The sequence below is a fragment of the Girardinichthys multiradiatus genome, chromosome 14, assembly GCF_021462225.1.
Source record: "Girardinichthys multiradiatus isolate DD_20200921_A chromosome 14, DD_fGirMul_XY1, whole genome shotgun sequence".
Classification (NCBI taxonomy): domain Eukaryota; kingdom Metazoa; phylum Chordata; class Actinopteri; order Cyprinodontiformes; family Goodeidae; genus Girardinichthys; species Girardinichthys multiradiatus.
The window spans coordinates 33,525,448-33,550,454 of record NC_061807.1 but is presented as its reverse complement, the minus strand read 5'-3'; the positions used below and the strand labels follow the sequence as shown (position 1 = coordinate 33,550,454).

At 40.7% G+C, this 25,007-nt stretch overlaps 1 protein-coding gene across 5 annotated transcripts in view; it reads right to left on the bottom strand.

Moving 5' to 3' along the window:
- usp12b (ubiquitin specific peptidase 12b) overlaps positions 1-22,898 on the bottom strand; it is a 29,099-nt gene extending 6,201 nt beyond the window's left edge. The window contains exons 1-10 of one of the 5 annotated variants that reach the window (XM_047385515.1): positions 22,714-22,852; positions 19,721-19,867; positions 17,701-17,781; positions 17,358-17,441; positions 13,539-13,668; positions 11,885-12,144; positions 11,671-11,747; positions 11,481-11,564; positions 8,124-8,321; positions 2,279-2,357 (exon numbers count right to left, since the gene is read on the bottom strand). In XM_047385515.1, coding sequence (XP_047241471.1) covers positions 2,279-2,357; positions 8,124-8,321; positions 11,481-11,564; positions 11,671-11,747; positions 11,885-12,144; positions 13,539-13,668; positions 17,358-17,441; positions 17,701-17,781; positions 19,721-19,801 — 1,074 coding nt within the window. In that variant the 5' untranslated portion in view covers positions 19,802-19,867; positions 22,714-22,852. Of the gene's footprint in view, positions 1-182; positions 607-2,278; positions 2,358-8,123; positions 8,322-11,480; positions 11,565-11,670; positions 11,748-11,884; positions 12,145-13,538; positions 13,669-14,532; positions 14,724-17,357; positions 17,442-17,700; positions 17,782-19,720; positions 19,868-22,713 lie in introns of those variants that run through there. The other 4 variants (XM_047385516.1, XR_007041328.1, XM_047385517.1 and 1 more) reach the window with 4 other exon arrangements.
- Between the last annotated feature and the right edge of the window lie 2,109 nt (positions 22,899-25,007).

The window sequence follows — 25,007 nt, the reverse complement described above, 5'->3', positions numbered from 1 at the left end:
AGTAACTATAAAGTAAGGGATTAATGTCAAATGTAGTAATGCTGAGGTTACTGGATATATGCTGACCTTTTTGCCTCAATAAAAACAATTATTTGTTATTTAAACAGTAACCCAAGGCAAAAAGTTATTTCATTATGTGTAGGGAGGGCACACACTATGTCAATGAAGACATAATGACAAACGAAAAACAGAAGAAGTTTTATTAGAGGAATTCAACATTTCCCACAGGCACAATTCAAACAGAGGGAGAGAGAATCAGAGTCTACCTCCTTTCAGTTTGGCATAATCTCTTAAAAAAGAACACAGTAACTCTGGACTCAGCTCGTCTTGTCCTGACCACACGCAAAGGATTTTACGATCTCTGAATCAGTAAGTAAAATCTAGTAAAGCTCCCCTATCCCCTCATCGGAGTTGTATGCCTGGTGTTTAGTTGCTGTTTCCAGGCACCACAGCACCTCAGCACTGAAGTGGGGCACAGAGTTGCACGTCTGCTCACATGGTAGTTGGTAACTGCTCACTACGTCATCTGTGGATTCTTGATTGGTGGCTACTGGACTCCAGATGGGACCTGGCAGCATTCATCTCCATCCAGGTGATATCTATTATCTTTTTACAGACATGGCAACAAGCATAATATAAATCACTGGCCCAAACCAGTCTTTAATCTGGTGTCCTCTGACCAGATGTCAGAAAACATACATTTCCCCAAGGCGTTTTGGGGAATCAGGTCCTACTCGCACATTAAACCTGAAAAAGATTAACTTGACTGTCGGAGGAAGGGGGATCTGCCCCCATCCCTCCGATAAAACTAGCAAGGGAACACGGACGTTTCTGTGTTCTCCCCCATCCTGCTCCGAGTGTGTGCGTCTACACGTCACAGCCTTACATAAAGGCTTAAAATAGATTCTTCCACCATAAGTTCTCCTGCCGCGGTACATTGGTAACGTGAGAAAACATACAGATGTGACAGAGAGTTCTAGGATATAAATATTTTTGCAAGGCACTTTAAATCTAAAAAAAACCCAAAGAAACTCCTTAAAATGTTCTGATGCAGGTGCTGAATGAATCTGAATTAAATTAATTAAAGTAATAAATATATCTTTATAAAGACAATCAGAAGGCCTGCATTTCTGTTTCTATTTAAAAAAAATCTGGCTCCAACATTGATAGAAACTTGAGATTTAATTTAAAAAAAAAGCTGAATCCAGGTCAACCTGACCAGCAAGATTTCATCAAGCTACAAATGTCATGGCTGATGATTGATGTTTCCTTTACAAAGAAAAGGAACAGAGCTGTGTGTCGACTAAGAAAAACAAGGATTGGGGAAAACTGTCTGAGAGGGACGCCATGATCTTTAATGCTAAATAATAGAGATCTTCTGCCTTCTTTTCTCTTATTTTGTTTCTTGTTCGTAGTAAATCCTGATCATGATTCAAATTAAAATGATAAATTTCATTACTTCAGTCACTACAAACAACTCCAGAAAGGGAGAACTCATACTTTAACATATTTTAACAGCTACTCTAACAGCTTTGATTTTGACCCATCTTTGTTAGTCACTGATAGATTTTAGGATGAGTTGCGTATTCTACTGGAGTCCACATCGACCACTGACTGTGCCTTTTTAAGCCTGTACCACCATTAGTCCACTATTTAATTGCATGTTATTCTTTATAGCAGGGGTGTATTGAAATACTACATGATTAATTTATTGTTGAGCAGGTAAAAAAAACAAAAAAACAATATAATGTTTTGTAATTTTAGCTTAAATATACATTGTTTTTGGCCCACATAAGAGAAAGTTTGGACGGCTGTGCACACACCCCTGAGGGACGCCAAGACTCTAATTTTGTTTCTTTGTTCGCTTTTTATTTAATTTTGTTTTCTTTCAACATCGGTTTCTGCACTTAATTATTTTGACCCTTTTTAAAGTATTTATTTAGTCCCTCCCATTTAAAACTATGCCACTATTTTGAATGCAAGAAAAAGTAATCACTTTAATTAAAAATCACTCCTTTATAATAGTGAATTATAAGGTTGTAGCCAACATTTCACCAGTTCACCTCAGTAATGGCTACATAAGAAAGTTTAAAGTGAACTCAATGAGCAAACTGACTAGTGAATGAAAAACAGACAAAACACTGAGGTCATTCAAGCTCCAAGTGTGTTTACACAGACCACTGAATTGTTAAATAGTCCATGTTTCTGCCCAGGTTGCACAGTATGGGGCTATTACGACTGGCTGTGGCTGAAACTGAATGGAAACGTCTCCTCTTACCTCTACAATGTCGTCATCAAACAGCAGCCAGAAGCCGTGGCTCTTGACAATAGTGATGTAGTGTCCACGATTGGGACCGCTGCAGTACAGAAACAGAAAAGACAGCCAACGCATAAAAATATATTTCAAACAGATGTAATATGTGGCTTTTCTTTTCAAATGATAAAGCAAATAAAGTTTAGAACACCATCTCTAAAATTAAAGAAAAACCAGAGAGATTGGCTTAAAATCCCTGCTGAATGTGGTTAACAAGTTGCTACAAACTGCAGCAGGCTAATCTTTGTGTTTATATTTAATGTCTACATTCTTAAAGGAACATCTGCACTGATGACCGAGTAACTTATGATATATTTTTCTTATGTCTCAGTTTACATCAAGTACCACTACACTTTTGAAGCCAAAAGTAAGCAACACAAGCCTAGCAAGCTGACAGGAAGCAAGATTTTCTGATTTCAAAAATAAAGATGCACAGAGAAAATTGTCTGGAGACTGGAACAGCAGGAGTCTCAGCTTGATTGGCATTACACTCTTCACTGTAGATGCTGTTGCTAAGTGAAGAAAAGTCAAACTTTGCTGTTTTCAGTCTGACTAAGGTGGGTAAAATGAGGTCACAGGAAGAAGGAAAGATGTAAGATGCTTTTCTACAGTTTGTTTAGGCTGAGAGAGAGCAAGACTTTCAGTAGATAACATGAAGGCTGAACTGAATACAGGAAGGTTGCTCTGTTTTGTCCTTCTGAGGCTTCCAACCTCGATCATGGGAGATGTTGGATGTCTGTTGTAAATCTTAATGTTAAGGTAAGGATCTACAATCCCTAAGAATACACACAGAGACTCATGTTCTAGTAAAGCTACTAGTACTTATGTTAATATAAGACGCTAAAAGGACTTTAAAATATCAACTTCACAACCAATTAGTCTTTATTTTGAAATATTTGAAAAGTAAATTTCACAACAACTGCTGTCTCACTCGCAGTGTGACATCACCTCAGCTTCTATAAAAAATAAATAAGAACCACTCATTGCGGGAAGGGCCGAAAAATATTTAACTATAACTTCATATATTATAGGTCATACAGACAAATCTGAATAGGGTAAAAATGGGTATCAGAAGTTAAAAATTTTACACAACACTGGAAAACCTGGCCAAAAAAGTGACTTTATATAAAATGTCACAATATTGCTCATATAAAGTGTGTCTTGAGAAATAACTTAATATGACACCGTTTAGCAACAACCTGACAGAAACAGGTTTTAACCGAGCAATATAAACCGAGTTTATATTGCTTACATTCTATGCATTAGTTTATAATTTTTAAGACGAGCAATCTATTCGTGAAAACACCAAAAAGGCAATACCACTGTTCCTTTTTGACAACTTTTGATCATCTAGTTCAACACAAAAAAAACACATTATTTAACGAGGTTTAATTATTCTAAACTGTTTAAAGAGACTTTAAAGGGGACATACCATAGACAATCCACTTTTTTAGCCCTTACATACATTTTGTTGTGTGTACTTTAAATTTGCAGGAGTGCAGAAAAGCTAAATTTAGTCTTTAACCAGCATTAAAGTGTCTAGTTAAATTTAATTTTTCATGTTAATCTACCCACATCAGTGTGGAAATTCTTATTTCCCCACTTAAAGGGCGATTCCTTCAGTAGCCTCCACCAGTATCAAGAAGGATTTGCTGAAAGACTTCATCTGATTAAGAGGTCAGTTCCTTCCGTCTGTGGAAACAACGGACACAGCAAGGCAGTAAGCAACAAATAAAGCTAAAATGACGATGATGTCGATTATAATGATGTGTCAAAATAAGGTAAGATCTTTCCATGTAATCCATGCACCATTTAGTAACTGCTCACAGTTAACTCCATAAAAGTTACAATAAATATCCTTATATGTAATCCATGCAATAATTATTAAAACACACAGTTGAAGCAGTGAGGAGTGAAACAAGCTTGTTCTCATATTCTGGAGCTGAGAGACTGGAGAGGCCTGTGTGGAGCCACATATTATCTGCTACATGTTATCTGTCTTATCTTTTGCAAAAATATAAACAAGTGATGATGATTTTATATTCTTTCACATGTATTGAATAAAATTAGTAGTCTTTGATTAACAAGTTAAAAGATGTATGATTGAAATGTGGTTAAGGACTGAGAATTAGAGGAAAAACATTAAGGTTTGACATTCTCAATCAGCTATATATGAAAGAAATATAACATTAATCATTTGTAAAGCATGAATACAAAGAATGAAGTGATGGTTTTGCAACGGTGTATTAAAGTGAATGCTGAAAGCTGGAGAATGAAATGTGTAATACTGTGTAAAGTTTAAAACTGAGCAGATTAGGGAAAAAACTGGAGGATGACAAGGAGTGGCGAGAGCCAGCTGCATGCTGACAGCGACGGGAGGATGCGACTACAGACCAGCGTGGCTATTATTAGCATCTCCAAGGATGAGAAACAGAATCAGTGGGTCACAGTGACCATGACTAAAGTATTGAGCAATAATCAAGAAGCTGAGCTGAATAGGTTGCGTAATAACTAAGAAGCCTAATAAGGGCCTGACCGGTGAAGGCATCAAGCGCTATAAAAACAATGCTGAGAGCAGAAACGGGGTTATTTCCTCGCAGAAGACCAGCGAACAAGATCAGACGGAGAAAATAAGCTTGGATGGAAAAGGAACACAGTCCTGTTCATAACTTTTATGGACAGGATTTCTAGACGCAGCCAAGGGCCGGAGGGGGTCTGGTTTGGGGACCAGTGGATTTCGTCTCTTCTTTTTGCAGATGACGTGGTCCTGTTGGCCCCCTCTAGCCAAGACCTACAGCATGCGCTGTGGCGGTTCACAGCCGAGTGTGAAGCAGCTGGGATGAAGATCAGCTCCTCCAAGTCCGAGGCCATGGCTCTCAACCAGAAAAGGGTGGCTTGTCCTCTTCAGGTTGGAGTGGAGTTCCTGCCTCAAGTGGAGGAGTTTAAGTATCTCGGGGTCTTGTTCACGAGTGAGGGAAGAATGGAGCGGGAGATCGACAGACGGATCGGTGCGGCTGCCCCAGTAATGGGGGGCGCTGTGCCGGTCCGTTGTGGTGAAGAGAGAGCTGAGCCCAAAAGCGAAGCTCTCAATTTACCGGTCGGTCTACGTTCCTACCCTCACCTATGGCCATGAACTTTGGGTCATGACCGAAAGAACGAGATCCCGGATACAAGTGGCTTCCTCCGTAGGGTGGCCGGGCACTCCCTTAGAGATAGGGTGAGGAGCTCGGCCATCTGGGAGGAGCTCGGAGTAGAGCCACTGCTCCTCCACATCGAGAGGAGCCAGTTGAGGTGGCTCGGGCATCTATATCGGATGCCTCCTGGACGCCTTCCTCGGGAGGTGTTCCAGGCACGTCCCACCGGAAGGAGGCCCAGGGGACGGCCCAGGACACGCTGGAGGGACTATGTCTCTCGGCTGGCCTGGGAATGCCTTGTGCTCCCCCTGGAGGAGCTGGAGGAGGTGTCTGGAGAGAAAGACGTCTGGGCGTCTCTGCTGAGTCTGCTGCCCCCGCGACCCGGTCCCGGATAAAGCGGAAGACGACGAAGAGGAAAAGGAACAGAGACACAGCCCAACTGATCGACTGCATTAAAAAAGAGGATCAACCCGTGAGCCCAGAAAGGACTGTGCCTCAAGATTAAGAATCTGATTTCATCAAAAGCCTTTTTATCCAGACAACAGAAGTGAACTTGATCGGTGAAAGGCTGATTGCTCTAAGTTTCAGGCTTCTGGAAGTCCTGAATCAACTTCATTTATGTCTCCGGGTTTCCTTCAACTCTTCAGCCTCTGGAAACTACTGTCTTCAGAGACAAATAACAACAAAGATCCTGTTTAATCATCAAAGCCTGGAGCATCAGTGCCTGCCACTTAAAGGAAGAAAACTGAAGACTAAGTCGTATTCCTGTCAAGAAACCACTTGTTGTTACCAGAAGAAACATCTCCATCAGGTGCACGGATGAGCCTCCGTCTTCAAAGACTCTCCAAACCCACTAGTTTCAGCATCAGGGAAAGACGGGTTGAATTGATTGATTCATTTCTATTATTGAAATTATTTTGTGTTGCCGAATTTAAGTTGTTACTGACCCCTGCAAAAGCGTTACTAATTAAATAAAGCATATAAAATTCTAGTTAAATCATGGACATTCAATTATTTGAGTCATCGTATTGTTGGTTTTTCATTGATGGTAAAAAGTCTTGTTGCCTGGTTCTAAGATATTTTAGGAGGTTTTTATGGGTTGCCTTAGTCAAGTTTGTTAAAACAGCACCTTGGGGCTCGTTCCGAGCCACTAAAATTAACCTAGCCCATATACCAAGAGCCAGTTGTAAATTAGGGAATGAGCAGCCGTGAACAAAAGTGACTGTCGAAGGTGTGGATGACTGCGAGAGGCTACTCGGTCGCCCGGACCTCCAGTTGAAGAAGGGCGAGACTTTTGGATGAAGGCTGTCAGAGGCTAGGCGAGTCATTTCCCGACACCAGCTTAAACAGAACTTTCAGTAAACCTGCTTAGTAAGACCTTTCAGGTTTAGGGAAATCCGGACCCGTTAGATGGAGAGCTGGTTGAGCAATCCTTTTAGACATGGGGAAGTAGGAGGGAGGGGTTAGCTCATCGGACAACGAAAGATGATAAATACTTTATACAACAAATTATTTATTTTTAGACATTATTTCCTGTCCATTGTTCTGATAGCAGTAGCATCATGCCTTCTGCTTATGTTGCTGTGTGCTCCTTTTAGCTCCTTGAGGACAGAACCGTACTGCATATTTTGAATATTATTATTACACAGACAGTTTTGCATTGTTTTTCCCCTTTTTGTCTTGTTTCTGCGGCACTAGATAACTAAAAAATGTCCGAACGGGTCAAAGTGGAGCGTTCTTTGACCTGGAGGGGTCGGGGTGTAAAGTACCTCAACAGCATTTAAAGAGACTAGTTGCTCTGAGACGCACCTCAGAACAGGGATAAAAGAGGAGCCTGTGGAGCTACAATAACAAGGAGCTCAGACCAAAGCATTGCAGCTCTACTTTATGTAGACCACAACTGAGCGATTTAGGTGTGGAAAGGAAGGATTTAAAAGCATGATATTTTCCTTTTGAAATTTTTTAAAAGAAGAAACCTTTACACTGTGTGGAAAAAAAGACTTCTTAGTTTTTATAAAAAGTATTGTTAGCATAGCAAATATCTCCTCTTTTTCTTGGCAACTTGTGTATTGTTCATCTTATTAACACTGATACGGCCCCAATACTCAACATCCATATCCTGTTCCAAGAATACCATTTCTCATCAATCATAAATCAGGACATATTTAAATTTAAATGTAACATGGAACAAAAGTCTAACTCCTTATTTGGGAGGAGTTATTTGGGCCAATAAAGTGGATTCTGGCGTAGTTGTAGTGGAAAATAGAAACCTACTGTTTCCATTATAGAAAGCATACAAAAATATTTTAAATCTAACTAAATCTAAATCTAACTTTGCTTAAAACTGCTTTTGGCTGCAGTACTTGGGCCAGGGCTCTGGAGAGTCAAGCAAACAATGTCTTCAACTGTTTGACTCCGCTCTTTAACAGCTTGGAAGGGGGCCATGTTTAAATGCTGTTTGCAAAAATGCACTAATAATGACCTAAACTGCATTCAAAGCTTTCTTTACTGAGTTTCAAAGTGGCTAAACCCATTCCAACAGGTGCAAAAATCACATCCAGGACCGTAGTTTTACCCATAACACATTTTCGGCTAAGCAGAAAATTTGTATTTCCAAAGTTACTTCACATCAAACTAAAATGCAAAAATCCCAATTTAATCTAATTTAAACCTACCTGCCACAGTGCACGACAACAGCGACCAGGTCGTACATGCGGTCGGGGTTGGTGGCGTCCCCTGACGTATTAAAAAGGCGGAGCTCCAGAGGGAAGACGACCCGATAGGACAGCTTGGTGTAGCGGTGGAGCTGGTCCATGTACTTAAAGCGCTTCAGGTGGAGGGCAAGGATCATGGGCAGCTTTTTAACCCTCATCCTGAGGAACAAAATGAAACAAATATAATTTATATTTATGTGCCAAAGTCAATTGATGGACAAAAGATTTTACAGTGCAGTACAGCTGTTTAACTATTCATACGGTTTCACATTTTGTCACGTTTGAACCACAGCTGCATTTTGTGATAGACCAGCACAAAGTAGAACATTGTTAAGAGGAAGGAATATGATACATATTTTTTAACAAATAAAATCAGAAAAGTGTCTAACGTATTTTTTCTCTATAACCCCTTTTACTCAGAAGGCTCAAATTAAAACATAGTAAAACCAATTGCAATATGAAGTGTTACTATTAGTAAATAGAGTCAACTTGTGTGTAATTTAATGGCAGAATAAAAACAGATGTTTTGTGAAGGCCTCTGAGGTTTGTTAAAGAACATTAGTGAACAAATAGCACCATGAAGACCAAGGAAAAGCAGGTCAGAGAGAACGCTGTGGAGAAGTTTAAAGCTGGGTTAGGTTAGAAGTCAACAGTCCAGTGGTAACTCTGGAGGAGTTGCAGAGATCCACAACTCAGTCGGAAGAATCTGTTGACAGGTCAACCATTAGTCACACACTCCACAAATCTGGTCATACAGAGCAGTCTAAGAAGACAACCTGTTGGATGCAGCAGACGTCTTGAGCCTGCGTTGGATGTTCACCTTTATGTAAGACAATGACCCTAAACCAGTGACGTGCAGTCAGGGGCAGGCACCGTCTGGTCATGAGAAGCAAAATACTAGCAATGACAAGACAAAAACAAACTGTTCAATAAACTTGTTTTCTGTATGATTTCAACATTTTTAAGGTCAAAATCGCTGAATTTACACATTACCTATTCAAATACATGGAAGAAAGGCAAGGAGAGGCAGTGAATAGCTGTGCCTCACCACTGGTGGCGCTGTGCCACACACAATGACTGATGCAGACAGTTGGTGCATACCCACTGTTGTCTCTCTTTATATTGCCAACATACATGCTGGATTACACATGTACCAAACATGCAGATATTCCACTGTCTAATATATTTAATGAATGTGTGACATATTTAATCTTCTAATGGACAGGGTGTGGCAAAAAGTACCGTGCCGCAATGATAGGGGGCAGTGCTGAGCCCCTTTGGCACAGACCCCTAACAGCACGTTGCTACATACTCCACAGCTACGGGTGGTCAGGGGTGTTTTCACTGACAATTGCTGTAACCGTACTCTTATTTAAATTTTGTCTGACAGAACGGAACATTACTTCTCAAAACTGGGAGTATTTTTCTAAACTCGATTTCCAGTCGAAACAGGAGGTTTTAGAGAGGAAGAACAACTTTGAAGCTGAAAGATCTCCTTCAAACGTGGGAGAAAGGTAACTTCAGGAAAAACATGAAGAACCTAAAAAGGCTGTGAAAGTTATCAGTTCAAGGCAAAAATGTCAGAGCTAAATAACCATAATGAACAACCAGAATAATGCAGACTGTTTTAGATGCTTTTCCTTCCTCCTTATTCAGCTGCACCACTGGTGCTCTTTCTGCATCATGTTAATGCAACGTGCAGTCTCTGTTAATAGCCCTTTCTGTCTAATGGATGCTCCTTGGTGCACTTAGCAGGCACTCAGGTATAAAAAAAACACAACGCAGTAGCACTCGGGAAGATGCACTGAACAGTTTCTCATCACAGAAAGCTAAAAATGTAGCAGCGCTGTTCGCGTAACGGGAAGTCAGAGAGCAGCTCAGATGACGCAGTGTCAGACGGGTTTTGGCATGTGTACACCAGTGAACAAATTCTCAGAATGTAACAGGAAGGCCCCACCAAGCTGCTGTGGTGACCTCAGATGTGGTTTCAGGGGTGATCTCTAATGGAACAAAGACTAAACAGAGTTTGATCATTTAAAAAAAAAAAGTGTTACAGCTTTAAGAAAAACACTCCGATGCTGCTCTGCAAGAACGCAGTGGGGGCTGCAGACAGATTACATGACTTCATCATCAGTTCTTGAGATTGTGGTGTATTTCAAGGTCTTTTGAACCAGATCTTGTGCATGTTTGACATTGTTTCATACCATTATCAGGTTACAGGCATCACTGATTTAATTGCTCTTTTTGTAAAGCTTATTTGCAGAACTAGTGGCCTTTGTTTCCCTTATTGTTTTGACTGTAAGGTCACAGGAAAGAGGCGGAGAGACGGGGAAGACATGCAGCATCGGTCACGCGTTTTACCTCTGCGCCACCGCCACGCCTTGCTCTATGATGATATGTTGTAATTTCACAAGTCTTCTAAAAATAATTTGGTACATTTTCTCAAATCCAGAAGAACCCCACTAGATTTATTTGTGTGTCTTCTGCTGCACGAACATTAAAAGACAGAAATAAAAATAAAAAAACTGAACAAAAAGTGGCAAAATATAAACGAAGCTAAATAGAAAACCAATGCCCTGTCCCAATACCCACACTACACCCTACACCTCTCTATGAAGTGTGTACTTTGTACAAGTGCATGTAAGGGTTGAAGTGCGCAGGTTACAAGTGTGCAAAATTGGAGAATTGGGACAGTAGGGGTTATGTCATCAACATGCACCTCTGCACCGTAACTGCAACATCAAAAAGGGCGTGAACCAGCGCTGTTTTCAGTCTTGCTGCTAAAAAAAACTATTTAAAACTGCAACAAGCAATTGTTTTGAGGAGAAGAAAGTGCAGGAAGCGAAGGAGGCTTATACACCAGACTCTCGCCGCGCCAGTGTTTGTTTGAAAGGTAACTTCAGTGTTATGACCTACTGACTGCCCAGACTCACTCTGAACCCAGTGGTTTCTTACAATGTTGAGCCTGGAAAACCAGTAAAAAATATAAATATATTTGTCGGCTTGCTGTCTAAAGTTTACGCAGTTCTTATTATTCTGATTTGATGGCTGGTTACGTTGATGGTTATGATTGGTTTTTGCTCAGAACGTCATCTGCAGCAGTGAATTGTGGGTAATATACTTTGGCGAAGTCCGCTTCGATGCGGGCTTCGCCGAAGGGCGGATGTGGGGCACAAAGGGGGCGGGGCTAAGGACCACTCTGGAGAATTGGGACACACTACGCACTCGAACCCATCAATGGGAACGCGCAATTCAGGGACACAAGGGTGGAAGTGCGAGTATTGGGACAGGGCCCAAGATGATGATGATGCCACCTACCTTTTCTGGCCCTCCTGTTTGCTGCGACATTGCTCACAGTAATATTTATACTCGCTGCATAATGTCTCTGTGTTGCTGAAGCCTCTGTTGAGCACAGACATAAAAGCTTTAAAGGAGAACTTATCCATTAAACCTCATTGCAAGATCTTTTTAATAAAGAAGGCGTTGAAGACATTTCTGTCATGACAACCTGAGACAGTGTGTGATTGAAGTGTTCTGCTCCACATCCACCGATAGATCCAGGAAGTCCTCGTCTTTACTGCTCACCTGCAGCACGTCGTGAGGGAAAAACAGAACAGGTCAATTGCCAACCAACCAAGCGCCACAAAAATAAGAACAGTTTCAGTAACACGCCTGCTGTCCTTTGGACCACAAACGTAAGCAGCAAGCGTGCCGCCACTCACAGCTTCACAGTTGAGGCAGCGTGTCTCATTGGTCAGCGTTCCTTGGAAGATCTCGTGGACCCATGTCTGCTGTGTCTCCTTTCCACCTTCGCCTTCTCCTCCTCCTCCTCCATCACTGCCTCCTCCACTTCCGTTCTGCAGCAGTTTTCCGTTCTGCTGCCGCTCCTGGCTCTTCTCCTCCTGGAGGAGGTCTGCGATAGTGTTGAGGAGGTAGTTGAGGAATTCGTGGGCGTCCTGCTGCATGTAGTTGTCGAACAACTCTGAGAGGGAGAGATGTGGACATGTCAAGGAGAAACATTGAGATTTTAGCATATTACAACCACATATATCATCTGAAAAGTGTGCATTTGAATCTCTCCCTCTCTCCCCTCCTTATTCTGACACCACAAATAAAATTCCAGTTATCTGAACTGCCTTCAGAAGTCCCCAAATTAGCAGAACAAAATCCACCCGTGTGTGTGATGGAGTCCCAGCTGTTGGAATAAAGTGGTACAACTGCAAACCTACCATCTAAACTTGCAAGCCAGGCAATGAGAGCATTAATCAGAGAAGCAGGGTCATGGCAACTCGGGGGGAGCTGCCGAGGTCTACCGCTCAGGTGGGAAAATGTCTTGACAGGACAACTGTTAGTTGTACCTGCCATGCCAGGTTTGCCAGAAGCCGTGTAGGGGACACAGAGTCTGGGAGAAGGTGCTCCAGCCAGACCAGACCAAAATTAAACGGAATCAAACCGGCCAGGGAGAGACATGGAAGAAGATCATTGTTGGTGGGAAAATGGATGGAGCTGAACGCTGAGCAATCCTGGAAGCAAACCTGCTAAAGGCTACAAGAGAGACTGGGGGTGCACACACACTACAGATCAGTAGGTAACTTGGGGTTAAGTGCCTTGCCTAGAGGCACATGGACATTTGGCAGGAGGAAGCTGGCATTCAACCATCAACTGTCTGATTTCAAAAACGACTACTCCTTCAGCTTAGCCAGTCTTCCACTGAGCTTTAGCTGTTCTACAAAACAGAATGGGCCAAACTTTCCGTCTCTACGTGTGCAGTTGGTCAACGCACACCAAACATGTCGGTCTTTTCACATCACAATTGTGAACTACTTTGTGGTGGTCTACCACATTAAATCCCATGTAATCTTTTTCTTCCACTTCACATAAAAAATAAAAAAAAATCACGATTTCATACATTGAAGCTTGTGGTTGGAATGAAGACAAGATGTGGAAAAGCTGAAGATGTATGAATACCTTTGTAAGAACACAAATAAGAGGACAGATGCCTTCAAACCAAAGTAAAGCTTATGAGACAAATGACATCAGTATGTTCTGGCAACGTGTGTCGTTCCTTTCATTTGCTTCCTGCTCCAAGACTTCAGAGAAAATATTACTTCCTCAGCTGTGTGATTAACTTCTCCACATCCCCGTCTTTACCATCTTCTTCCCTTTTCTAAGCCCGCTGCTTCCATCAGCACTCTCAGCTGTGCTGCTCCACCATGAAAGGAAGTTTGTTTCAATGACTTAAATGTCTTGGTGAAGTGATAAATGCTTCCCTGTGAGACTACAGGATGCCTTGAGCTCTGACATCAGCGGCAGCTGCACATTCTTGCAAATCTGTTCCAGAATTATTCTACTCATTGTGCATCTCGAACCCCCTACCATTTTCCTTCCTTAGCCGAGATATGAATTTCTTGGGAGGGATGACTCCGACTTTCTTCTTCTGGGTGGCAATGCTGTTGAACAGGTCTGCAAGGCAGGTGAGGAGGGACTCCTTCCGCCGAGGCTGCACCTGAGAGGAACAGCTCGAGTCACTCTGCTGCTCCACAAAGATTTCAACAAGCTCTAATTATGTTTTTAACAAAATGTGTAACATGGGTTCTATGTTTGTTTTCATCTCGTTTTTTGGTTAGTTCCAAACCCAATTGTTAACATTTCATTTCTACCTGCTTTCCTACCAGTAAACAAACCATTTTATACCCATGGACATAATTGATAATTGATTGATTTATTTGTAATAATATCCACATTAAATTAGCAGTTACATGCAAAAATGTCCTGTTCTTTTCAATAAAAAAAGGAAATGGAAAAAACTGTAACAACTGGTAAATTGTTTTACCTTTTCTGGCAGCTGTAGAAATACTAGTATGAGTGTTTGTTCTTACTATCTACTTTTAAGCAATTTTTTTGTTAACCAACTTGGAAAAATTACTGTTTTTCCATCACATATGTCCTTTTATTAAACTCTTTTTCATGCTGCAGCTGGCAGAATAAGAGTCTTAACAATTTTACCATCTATCACCTGTATTTATACTGCAAACAGGAACCTTTGTTTATTTATTCTTTGTAGTTTAGTAATTTGGGTCAGCTGAATCTTGACTGTGAATCCTTGTTTAAATCAGAACCACATTTTGCAGACATACAACCACATTTTCGTCAGGCAGGCTATGAGTAGATTGCTGAAAATTGCTTTAAATCATTGGTTGTCAAGGCCGACAGAGATTGTCCCCCTGGAAAGTAAGAAATCAAATGAGGAAATGGTCAATATGAAACTTTCGGTGTCAGATGGCTTCATTTTAGATCCAAACTAAAGTCAGGTACAAATTGACCACAACTGCACAGGTATGAAATAGGGATAACTGACTAGCATCCCTACCTCAGCCTTCATCGTTATGAACGTTCACACTCCAGGCCAAGAGGTGGCGATAATGCAGAAGTCTAAATCTTCAACCAGGAATCCAACATAATGCGAGTATCCTTTTTATCTCCTGATTTTCTTCTTCTGCTTGTTGTCACACACACTACGTTTCTGCCGTCAAAGCTTTTTCCTTTTCTGTCTCTATGGATCTGTTGGTAAAGGCAACGGGGCTGATTCATTGACGTTACACTTTGACTACCTGTACAGCTACAGGAACTCTGTTCTGCTCAAAGATGGGCTACTTATATTTTGGACAATTAAGCTCAGGTGTGGCCAATACACAATACTTCAAGAAACGCAAATATTCACAAAAATGGCCTTTCTCTAATCAGCATCTTGATAAAATCCTTCTACTCCAGTTACATGATTGTAAGGTAAGGTAAGTTTATTTATATACCACTTTTCAGTAACGAGACACTAAGCGCTGTACATACAATTACAATAAAATCACAAAGAAAATAAACACAGATAGAAGGATTGTAGTATTATTTGATTTGTTTTTCTGTGTCTAAGAAATCTAAGAATCTATGAGTCCTTCTGGGAAACCTAATAGTCTCATCATTCCACTGAATTCTAACTAAGGAAGCTGAGTCACTGGTACAAAACAGCTTTAATCCACATTTTCAGGTGCTAATGATATATTGCTTTTACTGTGACTGAAGTTGAACTAAGTAATAACAGTCCATTGTAGTCTAATTAAGAAAGCTGGGTCATTGGTGTAAGAGCAGCTAAAGTCCAAATTACTAATAATATTTGGTTTTCACTGGTAATCCTTCTGATAAAACTCAAAATTAAGAAAAAGTAATGAAATACTAATAATAATTGGCTTTTGCTGGTAATCCTTCTGAGAAATCTGAAAATCTATGAAAAATAATGAAATCACACATTTAGGTAAAGTAAGATAGGAGGGAAAAAAAATCATATTTCAGACTCTATTCTTAGCAGAATTCAGTCTGAAATAGTACAAAAATCCTCAGCAGGGGTAAGCAACACACACATAAGTAAAGATTCAGCAAGGGTACGGTGGACTCCTGAGGGTGTGAATGTATAAGTCTGAGTGTGTCTGCAAGAATTAGACTGTCAACACTGATAGAAGCGCCATTGTCCTTGAGAAGAGAGGTGGAAGTTTTATCAATCGGCCGCATAGTCCTATCAGCACACAGCTGGTAGGGGAGGGCAGGGGAAGAGCGTCGTGTTTATATAACATCCAGGAGATATTTTATTGATAGCCAGTTAGCAGAAGTTGCCAAGGCCACATTGAGGTGCCAGATTTAGAAAAACAATAAATGTTGTGGTTCAGGCAATTTCCAACCACCTTAAGAGTTTTACTGGTATGTCTCAATTGCGAATCTAAATAGCCAAATTTCTGGTATTTTCCGCAGTTCTCGAGCGTACAACTTCTCCAAGATTATATCCTTTAACCTCTGAGTCCAACCGCTGCCAAGCTGCAATTCTGTTCAAGAATCGTGTCCAGCTTGTGATTCTGCTCTCTTAACATTTCAGAGTGTTGATCGCTCTACAGACTCCATCTAACATCGCAGGAAGCTTTGGAAAGCTTTGAACAGCCGCCCACGTTTTGCGAATCAATCGATAAGCCAGGTAACCACCAACTCCAAAAAGCAGAAATCCTATTATCAAAAGTCCAAATATGTACACATTTTCTATGTCCTCGACCGACATCGTAGTCAGGCACACAATCTTCCACTGCTGCCAAAAATCCATTGTGTTTCCAGAGAAAAACGTCCCGTCTGGACAAGAGGGTCTCCTTTACCCTGTCTTCCCGTTGAAAAGAAAAAAATTTGTTCAATTACGTTGAGAGTCCAGCTGACCAAATCCATAATTTACAAGTTTGGAGGATATGCAAAGTGAGGCTCTGAGAAAAATACAGACAAAAAGCAGAAGCAGGGATCAGCAGGGAGGGAGAGAAAACGCGTGTCTTCCACCGAGAGCAAGAGCTTAGTGTATCGCCCTTGCATTTCTATAGTACATTTAAGGCTCTAAGTTAATTGTCCCAACATCTTATTCCTAAATATTTGATTCTGCCACTGATTTATTTGTACTAGATAGAGGATTCAAAGTACAAAAATATTGCTGCAATGGTCTGTTAGAATGACTTGATCTCATGCTCTGCACTGCAGCCGCAATGTATACACTGATGGAAGATTCCCTCACATCGGCATGCCGAGCGCTTGAAATAGAAGAGATGCCAGGGGATTTGACCCCGTTTTCTGACTCATTCAGCTTATTTGACCGCTCAGAGTCTGTGTTCACAGACAATTATATGATCAACAATTCTGGAAAAATAAAAAAACAAAAGAGAACTACAAACCACAAAAACAAACCATAAAGAGAACAATCTAAAATATAAAAAATGTTTAGTTATTTCACACTTTTTGTTTACTATATAATTCAATATGTGCTCATTCATAGTTTTGCCTTTGGTGAGAATCTACAATGTAAATAGTCATGAAAATAAAGACACCCATTAAGTGAGAAAGTGCATCTAAACCTTTTGACAGGTAGTGCATGTGGCAAAGCGAAGAAATAGTATTGTTTCTGCCACTCAATTTAGCATCAGATGAATTGTACTTGAAGGCATTTCACAACATTAATTTATATTTCACAAAATCTATCTTCATCAGCTATTTTGGACACCGTTTTCAGAAACTTGTCATAAAACCTTCTGACACGAGTGATTTCTGGCTGCCTACTGGCCGCTTCGAGATAAGCGCCTAAATTAAACCCACGTGGTCACTAGTGTGGGTTTTCTATTCAACACTCACCTTGTATGCCAGCACCTTCTCCCTGAACGGTCGGCAGAAATACAGGGCCTGCAGCACAGAGTTACAGTAGCAGGTGTTGCCGAACTAGAAGAGGGGAAGGAACCACAGAGACGACAAAGTGCGCATGTTTTATTAGCATCCATTTAACCCAAATGAACACCAACTGTCACTTCATGAATAAATAATCATCCAGATTTATTTTAAGTTAAAGTGTGAATCATGAAAGAGTCAGAGCCATTTGGAGCTGTGCATGCACATCATTAGCTAGGGATCTTTATTTATTTCGTACTTGAAATATAAAAGCACGTTGTGCTTGTAGTGAGCTGTGTACAGATACACTTACATTGACCAATCCAAAGTAGTGTTCATTAACAGGAAACTGCTCTGGTCCAATCTCCTTTTCCAAGGCAGAGGCATTGGCGCCCTGGAGAAGTGGGGGAAAAAGCAGAATTAATGTTTTACTAAAATGTTTCTTATCACAGCACTAAAAATGAGTAACCAAAGACTGGACACGTTTTTCCATTCCTTATTTAAATTCCCCAGTTCTCCAAACACAAATAAAAACTTCCAGTTGTATTTGTTTTTTTTGCTCCGCTGGAATTGGAAAACCAGCCTATATTCTCCAATGGAACAACCCATATAGTCACATTATTTTCCTTCATGTCTTTGCATAAAAGAACAATGAGAAAACAAGCCCGTCTCAACATATGATATGCAATGGAAAACATCTTTTTTTATAATCTGGTTCAGAAATCTTTGTACTTCTCTAAAAGCTGCTAATAAAACTCACTTTAGATAGAGTTCATTAACTATAAAAACAGCATGTTTTGGTCAGTTTATGATTTGTGTTGCTATTATTTTGGGGTAAATCTTTATTTCGCAAAGACAACAAAAACTAGCTTCCACAAGCACGTCTCTGACGACATGACATAAGGCATAAAGCAACTGATTAGTTATTTTCTCCTCCATAGGTTTTTTACTTGTGATTCAGGATGGTGGCAGCAAAAAGCTGGACCCGATGGTGAGAACATGGGATGGCATGTTTCAGGAAAATTTGGAAGGAATAAAATACATAAAAGTGATTTGTCCAAAACCCTGCAGACAATTTTGGTTCGATTTCCTTAACAAAGTTCTTCAACAATTATTTTCAGTCCAGTTATTTAGAAAAGCTATCTGGTCTGGTCGATGTATCCCATTAGGAGGATTTTTGATTATGTTTTCTACACAATTGTGGCATCATCACTAGGGAAACAGCCATCCAAACAATATGCCTCACCATACAAGCACCTGTGGTACAGCCTACACCGCCACCATCATTCCAGTCAACACTAAAAGGAGGTAAGAAAGAAAAACAAAATCAATCTCTTAGCGACCAGAAAGACAGAGGCTGCAGCTCCACTGTACTGACAAATTGTTTAACTATCTAAGATGATATAAGCAGAATAGAGCATTTACTCATATTTCAGTTGTTGAATAAGCGTGGAAATTAATCATAAAAATTCAAATAGGAACATAAACGTACACCACTTAAATTCACTGCTACCATCAACTTGCATCACCTTCAACATTCACTGATGTATCCATCATGCCTCAGGGGAGACCAGCTCTGGCTAAAACCCGGAACGTCGAACCCGTTTCCAAAAGCAACTCAAATGCTCCAGAATCTCCTTTAAAACCTGTCATCTACAATCTTTATTAATGCCAGTAGTTCAGCCTGATCTATCTGCCTCTTGTGATGTCATCAGCCCAAATACAAACAAAGCAGGATTAGCAGTTTTGTTTTCTTTAGCGCACTTTTAAAAACAAATTTATCTGGCGAAATCATGAAGTGAAAATCTATTCTTCATTACCAAGCTGTTTATCGTCAGTAACGTGTGTTAGTGAAAAGATCCACCACTAATGGAAACCTTTAAAATGCTTCAGGAGGTAAAAGTGTCATCATTCTAAAAAGCTCAATTATATCCGTTCAAACCATGGTGATGATGACTTTGGGTCAACTTTTTCCTTTTAGTTTTGCTCCAATGATTTAGCAGTGAGGAAATTAATTTGATGCCACAATAGGAACACAGACAGTGACTTTACGGAAAACACAAGTAAAAAGAATAAACCCTTGAGATCATTCCAAAGTCTCGGCATATACGTTATATAACAAACAAAACCTCTGCATATATTGTTCAACGACAAAAAAAGGAAGCAGAACAAAACAGTGTGTACAAATCTATCGAATGACATCACCCCGAGTTTTTCCCGCTGCACAAAACGCTCTTCCAGGCGTATTTTGATGGGAGCAGACTTAGAAAACGAAGGCAATGATGACGCTAGTGATGATGATGCAGCTTCTCCCTGAGGGGTTGAAAACCTACAGCGCTGAGCTCTTCGTCACACTGCAGTCCGTGTAAAGTCAGCAAGAGGCTGACGGGCCGACTGGGCCCGAGCTTATTCATCTAACGGGCGCCGCCTCCAAACAGCGCCGGGTTGGAAACAAGACGCACTAAACTGCTCTCTGGTGTCTGAGAGGCAGAGAGAAAAAGGATGAAACGGGTTGGTGAAAATAGGAGCTGAAAACACACAAAGACATCAATTATTAACAGTCATTGCTGATTTAACGTGACAGCTTAGAAATTAGTCACTATCCTCGGGTGTTAAGAAATGACAGTAAATAAAAGGTCTCAAACCCACGACGCACCGTTTCAACTTATTCTTAAGACAAATTAACAAATGGAAATGTTCGGTTTAGTGAATGCACTGAAAGGGGTCTCGGTTTAAACTAACCTGTAAAATTAAAGTGCAAAGGTCAAAATGCTGTATAACTAAAAGTAAATGATTATTCTCTAGTCATGTAGTTTTTTTCCCAGCAACAACATCAAGGTGTTCAGCGATGTTTAAAACGGTCTTAAGCGTGAGAAACAGTCTACCACTCAACCGCAGCTGCTGAATAGGTGGGACTTTTTTTCTTTTTTTTAACCAACCTTTTTTATAGATTTGAAGCTGCTTGAGATGAAACGCATAGAGCAATGCAACGCTGTTCCTCCTCCAACCTATTCCTGCACACTGCTAGCAGGGTGGCTGAAAAAGGCCCCTACACTTTCCTCCTACTTCCAATAAAGAGAAATACTTTGCTGGGTGCAAAGATCTGTTCAACACTTTAAAACTACTAAATTTGGTGGGTGTTTAATCTATATTCTTTTCTAGGTCTATATATAATAATTAAAACAATAAATATTGTTTCAAATACTAGTAATAATCAATATGTTCTATTATTTTAGCAGCGGTATGAATAAGTGTTGCTTTTCTGTTATAAATATAAAATATAGACAAAGTCTTCCTTATAATTGTGATAATCTAACCGCAGCATTTTGCATTCCCCAAACATGTAAAACAAATGTGCTAACCTTGCCCTGTTACTGTCACAAGGATATTTAATCAAGAACTCCAGCATTTGATTTCAACATTTCCCACTTCTAATTACCCAGGTCCACTTCCCCGGTTTCCGGCAGCCAAATTAATTTTCTGGAACACCAAGACGCCTCCCGGCCAGCAGCTGGTGAGGCTACCATCGCTGGGCTCGGCTTGTGTACGTCTAGAAGCAGCTGCTAAGCTTTGCTGGCCTCAACGCTTAATGTGTTTACAGGAAGAGGTCCGTGAAACGCAAGCTTAAACCTTCGGGCTGAGCAACGTCGAAGTTAGGCGCCGTCACGTCTAGAAGGAGCGAAAGCAGTGTGGCTGGTTTCTGACCTTCTGGACATGAAGCTCCCTGCAGGACCTGCCAAACACGCTGCTGTCGTTCACCTAAACAGCCCATACAAAGCTGCTAGTAGGCATGGACCAGTATGAGATTCTAATGGTGTGATGACATTGAGAGAAAACAGTATTTATATTTACAAAAACAACAACAGAAATGTTTAACGTAATTAAATTGTTTGGATTGAACATAGAAGAACAGCAGTTATTACAACACTGAGTGTATTATTGCAGTTATAAGTGTTATCTATACATCCATATGTTTATTTTTATTTACACAGACTTAAGCATAAAACTTAGAAAACACACTTGCTAAATTTAATGTCCTTTTTAAAGTAAAAATCCTTATTTGTGCGCAACATTATACCACAGCTATGTTTTTAAGAGTAACAAAAGTATAACAAGTTGATATCGGGAAGCTAATCAGTCAGGCTTTTTACATAGCTAGCCTGCATTCGGCAGTTTACCAGCGATGCCGAACACAGCTTACCAGCTGGAGTTTTTCAGCGTCTACCTTAATAGATAGGACAAATTTTGCTCTTTGGCAATATTTCCGCCTGGCCAAGAAAAACACCTGGAAAGTCATTACCTAACAACTAAAATCGGGTATGAAGGTAAAGCCGTTTTATGACTGGAGTGGGTAGGCCACGAGCAGCATGTCTGTTCAAACAGGCGTCTGCAGGCTGGCTACCTGAGCAGATAGCCTGACTAGTTAACCAGCTAATATTGGAGTGTTATTAGTTTTATTACTCTAGTTCATGCCTGATAAGCACTTAAAAACAACTACTATGTCCATTTTAAAGCATAGAATAAAAACGTAAACTTTTAGGAGTTTTTAAACAGCAACATTTTAGCAGGCCCATGTCTATCAAACAGCTTGTAAACATACTGTGGAGAGTTTCCAAGTCTTTGAGGAATGTGCTGCCTGGGATCCTGGCATCAGAACTCTATGGGGTCTTAAAACATTTCTCAATATTTGTTTGCTTTTATCTTCACTAAAATCAGCTCCCTGTTGTTTTATTTGAGCACAAATAAACTACCTTCTAAGGGTTTTACTGACTCATTCAGGCTCTATCCTGTATCATCATATTACATTTTTTGACATATAAACTCAGAGCAGTGTCAGCAGCCTTGGGGTGTTTTACAGCTCAGTTCCTCAGTAGTCTCACTGACATTTCTATTTGGAGAAAAAAAAAAAAAAAAAAAAAGGCGCAGCTCTGACAGCAGGAACCAAAAGTTTCATTTTATCTGACAACAACTTCAGCCCGGAATAGAACTCCAAAGGCTAGCAGGCTAAGCTAGCTGTTTTCCGTCCATTTAATCAGCCCAACAAACCACAACCAGGATGAAGCTGCTTAGTATCCGTCACGCATACCCGATGTGGGCACAACACGGTCCCGTTAACTCTCCATACTGCAGCGTGTTCGCGGCTGCAAAGCTGCCCTGACCTGACCAACTTTCTGGAAACACTGTGTGTTTTTATCATGTTGTCCTGTGAGGCTAAAGAACAGGCTAGCAGCAGCACCAGGACAGCTAACTATGAGCATGAGACCAGGGCTCAGCAGACCGGGCAGCGGACGTTACCCGGCCTAACAACCCGCTCTGACCTCCTTACCATCGTACAAATCGAGGCGATCTTTCGGACTGTCATCAGTATTTCCATCCGTATGCCGCCATGTTGGACCGAACCCCGGTGTTAAAATAATCAGAGCCGCTGGGGCTGCAGAGTTCCGGGAGGGCGAGCCGAGCCTGCCTGCTGCCCCTATCAGTGCCGTCAAAGTGAAGAGGAACGGAATGACAGCGAGAACTTCCGGTATGCCCTTTCACAATAATTTATATCGCATTAACTCAGGAAAAGGAAATAGCAGTATTGATGTTTACTCAATACGTATTCAGAAATGTGTTGTGTTATGCTCCAAATGTTTTTTATTGCTTAATAATAATATCAACAATAATTATTATCAGTATATTATTATTTTTAGTTGTAGTAGTAGTAGTTGTTGTTGTTGTAGCAGTAGTAGTTATAGTAGTTGTAGTAGTTGTGGTAGTATTATGATTAGTAGTAGTAGTAGTAGTAGTAGTAGTAGTATACACATTAGTATTGTTGCTTTTTGCAAGGCATTTTGAGGTCTTGTTCCCATAATTGTTTATGGCCACTGTGTTAATAATAATTGGTACTCAAATATTATCTGTGCTAAGCAGGTTTACATCCAGAGAGGGGATATACATTTTATATTTATGGCTTGTTTTATATCAAATATATGGGCTATAATGGTAGTTGCCCATGGAAGCATTAGCAAGGGGATCAAATGAGCACCAGGTGATAAATCAAAAATCTGTCAGATTGATCCTTAACAAGAATTGTGCTGCTCAAGGTGGCAACAGGTTGGAGTAGCTCTGAGACACTCCTGTTGGCCCACCTGAGTAAGCAAACAATATCAGGACCCTCTTGAGTTTGCTTATCGCTGTGGAGTTGGAGTTGAAGATGCCATCATACACCTGCTTCAACAAACCCACTGTCATCTGAACAAAGCCAGCAGCACCGTGAGGATCTTGTTCTTTGATTTCTCCAATGCATTTAACACAAGTTAACCTGATTTGCTTTGTCAGAAACACCACAAGACATGAAGGCCGCAACAATCTCCTGGATCAAATACTACGTGACAAACAGACCACAGTTTGTGAGACTGAAGGGTTGTGTGTCTAACCAGGTAGTCAGCAGCACAGGAGCACCACAGGGGACTGTACTCTCACTCTCTGTACACCTCAGACTTCCAGTACAAGACAGACTCCTGTCATCTGCAGAAATACTCAGATGCAGTCGTGGGGTGGATCAGAGATAGAAAAGAAGCTGAGTACAGGGAGCTGGTGGACCGCTTTATGGCACGATGTAGAAACAATCATCTCATTTTGAACGTGAATAAAACAAAGGAGATGATTATAGATTTGAACAGAAACAGGAATAAGTCAAAAACTATTTCCATCATGGGAGAAGAGGTGGAGGTGGTGGAGGAGTACAAATACCTCGGTATTCACCTGGACAACAGACTGGGACAGAGCAGACTGTATTTCTTGAGGAAGCTTAGGACCTTCGATGTTTGCAGCAAGATGCTGCATATCTTCTATAAGTCTGTTGTGTCGAGTGTGATCTCTTCTGCCATAATCTGCTGGGGAAGCAGCAGCAGAGCCAGGCACTCAAAAAAATCTCAACAAGCTGATAAAGAAGGCTGGCTTTATTATGGGGACTCCTGTAGAACCTCTGGAGATCATTGTGCAAAGAAAGATTCTTCATAAAATGAAGAACATTATGAAGAACCCTGAGCATCCTCTTCATGAGACTGTCCTACAACAACAGTGTCTTCAGTCAGAGGCTTCTTCAGATCTGCTGTTTGACAGACTGCTACAGGAGATCCTTCCTCCCCACAGACATCAGCATCTACAACGGCTCTTTGGAGAAACCTTCATAATGAGCTACAACAGCGTTTAATTTCCCTTGGAGATTAATAAAGTATCTTTGAATTGAATTGAATTGAATCGAATTAGAATAAGCAGTATCAGAATCAACAAGTTTGTGTTTACAAACAAGGACTTTGGTTTCCAGCACTCACATCGTACCAATATTACCTATTCAAAAAACGTTAGAGGAAATAAAGATAGAGATAAAGTATCAGTATGTACATGTGTGTTAATGTTCACCCCATTTTTTATACAAGGAAAAAAGAAAGGCAGGTTGTGGTAGTGCAATGTGCTTATTTTGTTTCACAGCGAAGTAGCTGACTACTCAGGCTGAGGTGTTTGTTGTGTTCATTATAGAGACAGCCTGGTGGAAGAAATTGTCTCTGTGGCAGCTGGTTTTTGCAAATAGCGCTCTGTAGCTCCAACCTAAGAGTAAAAGTCTAAACAATTTGT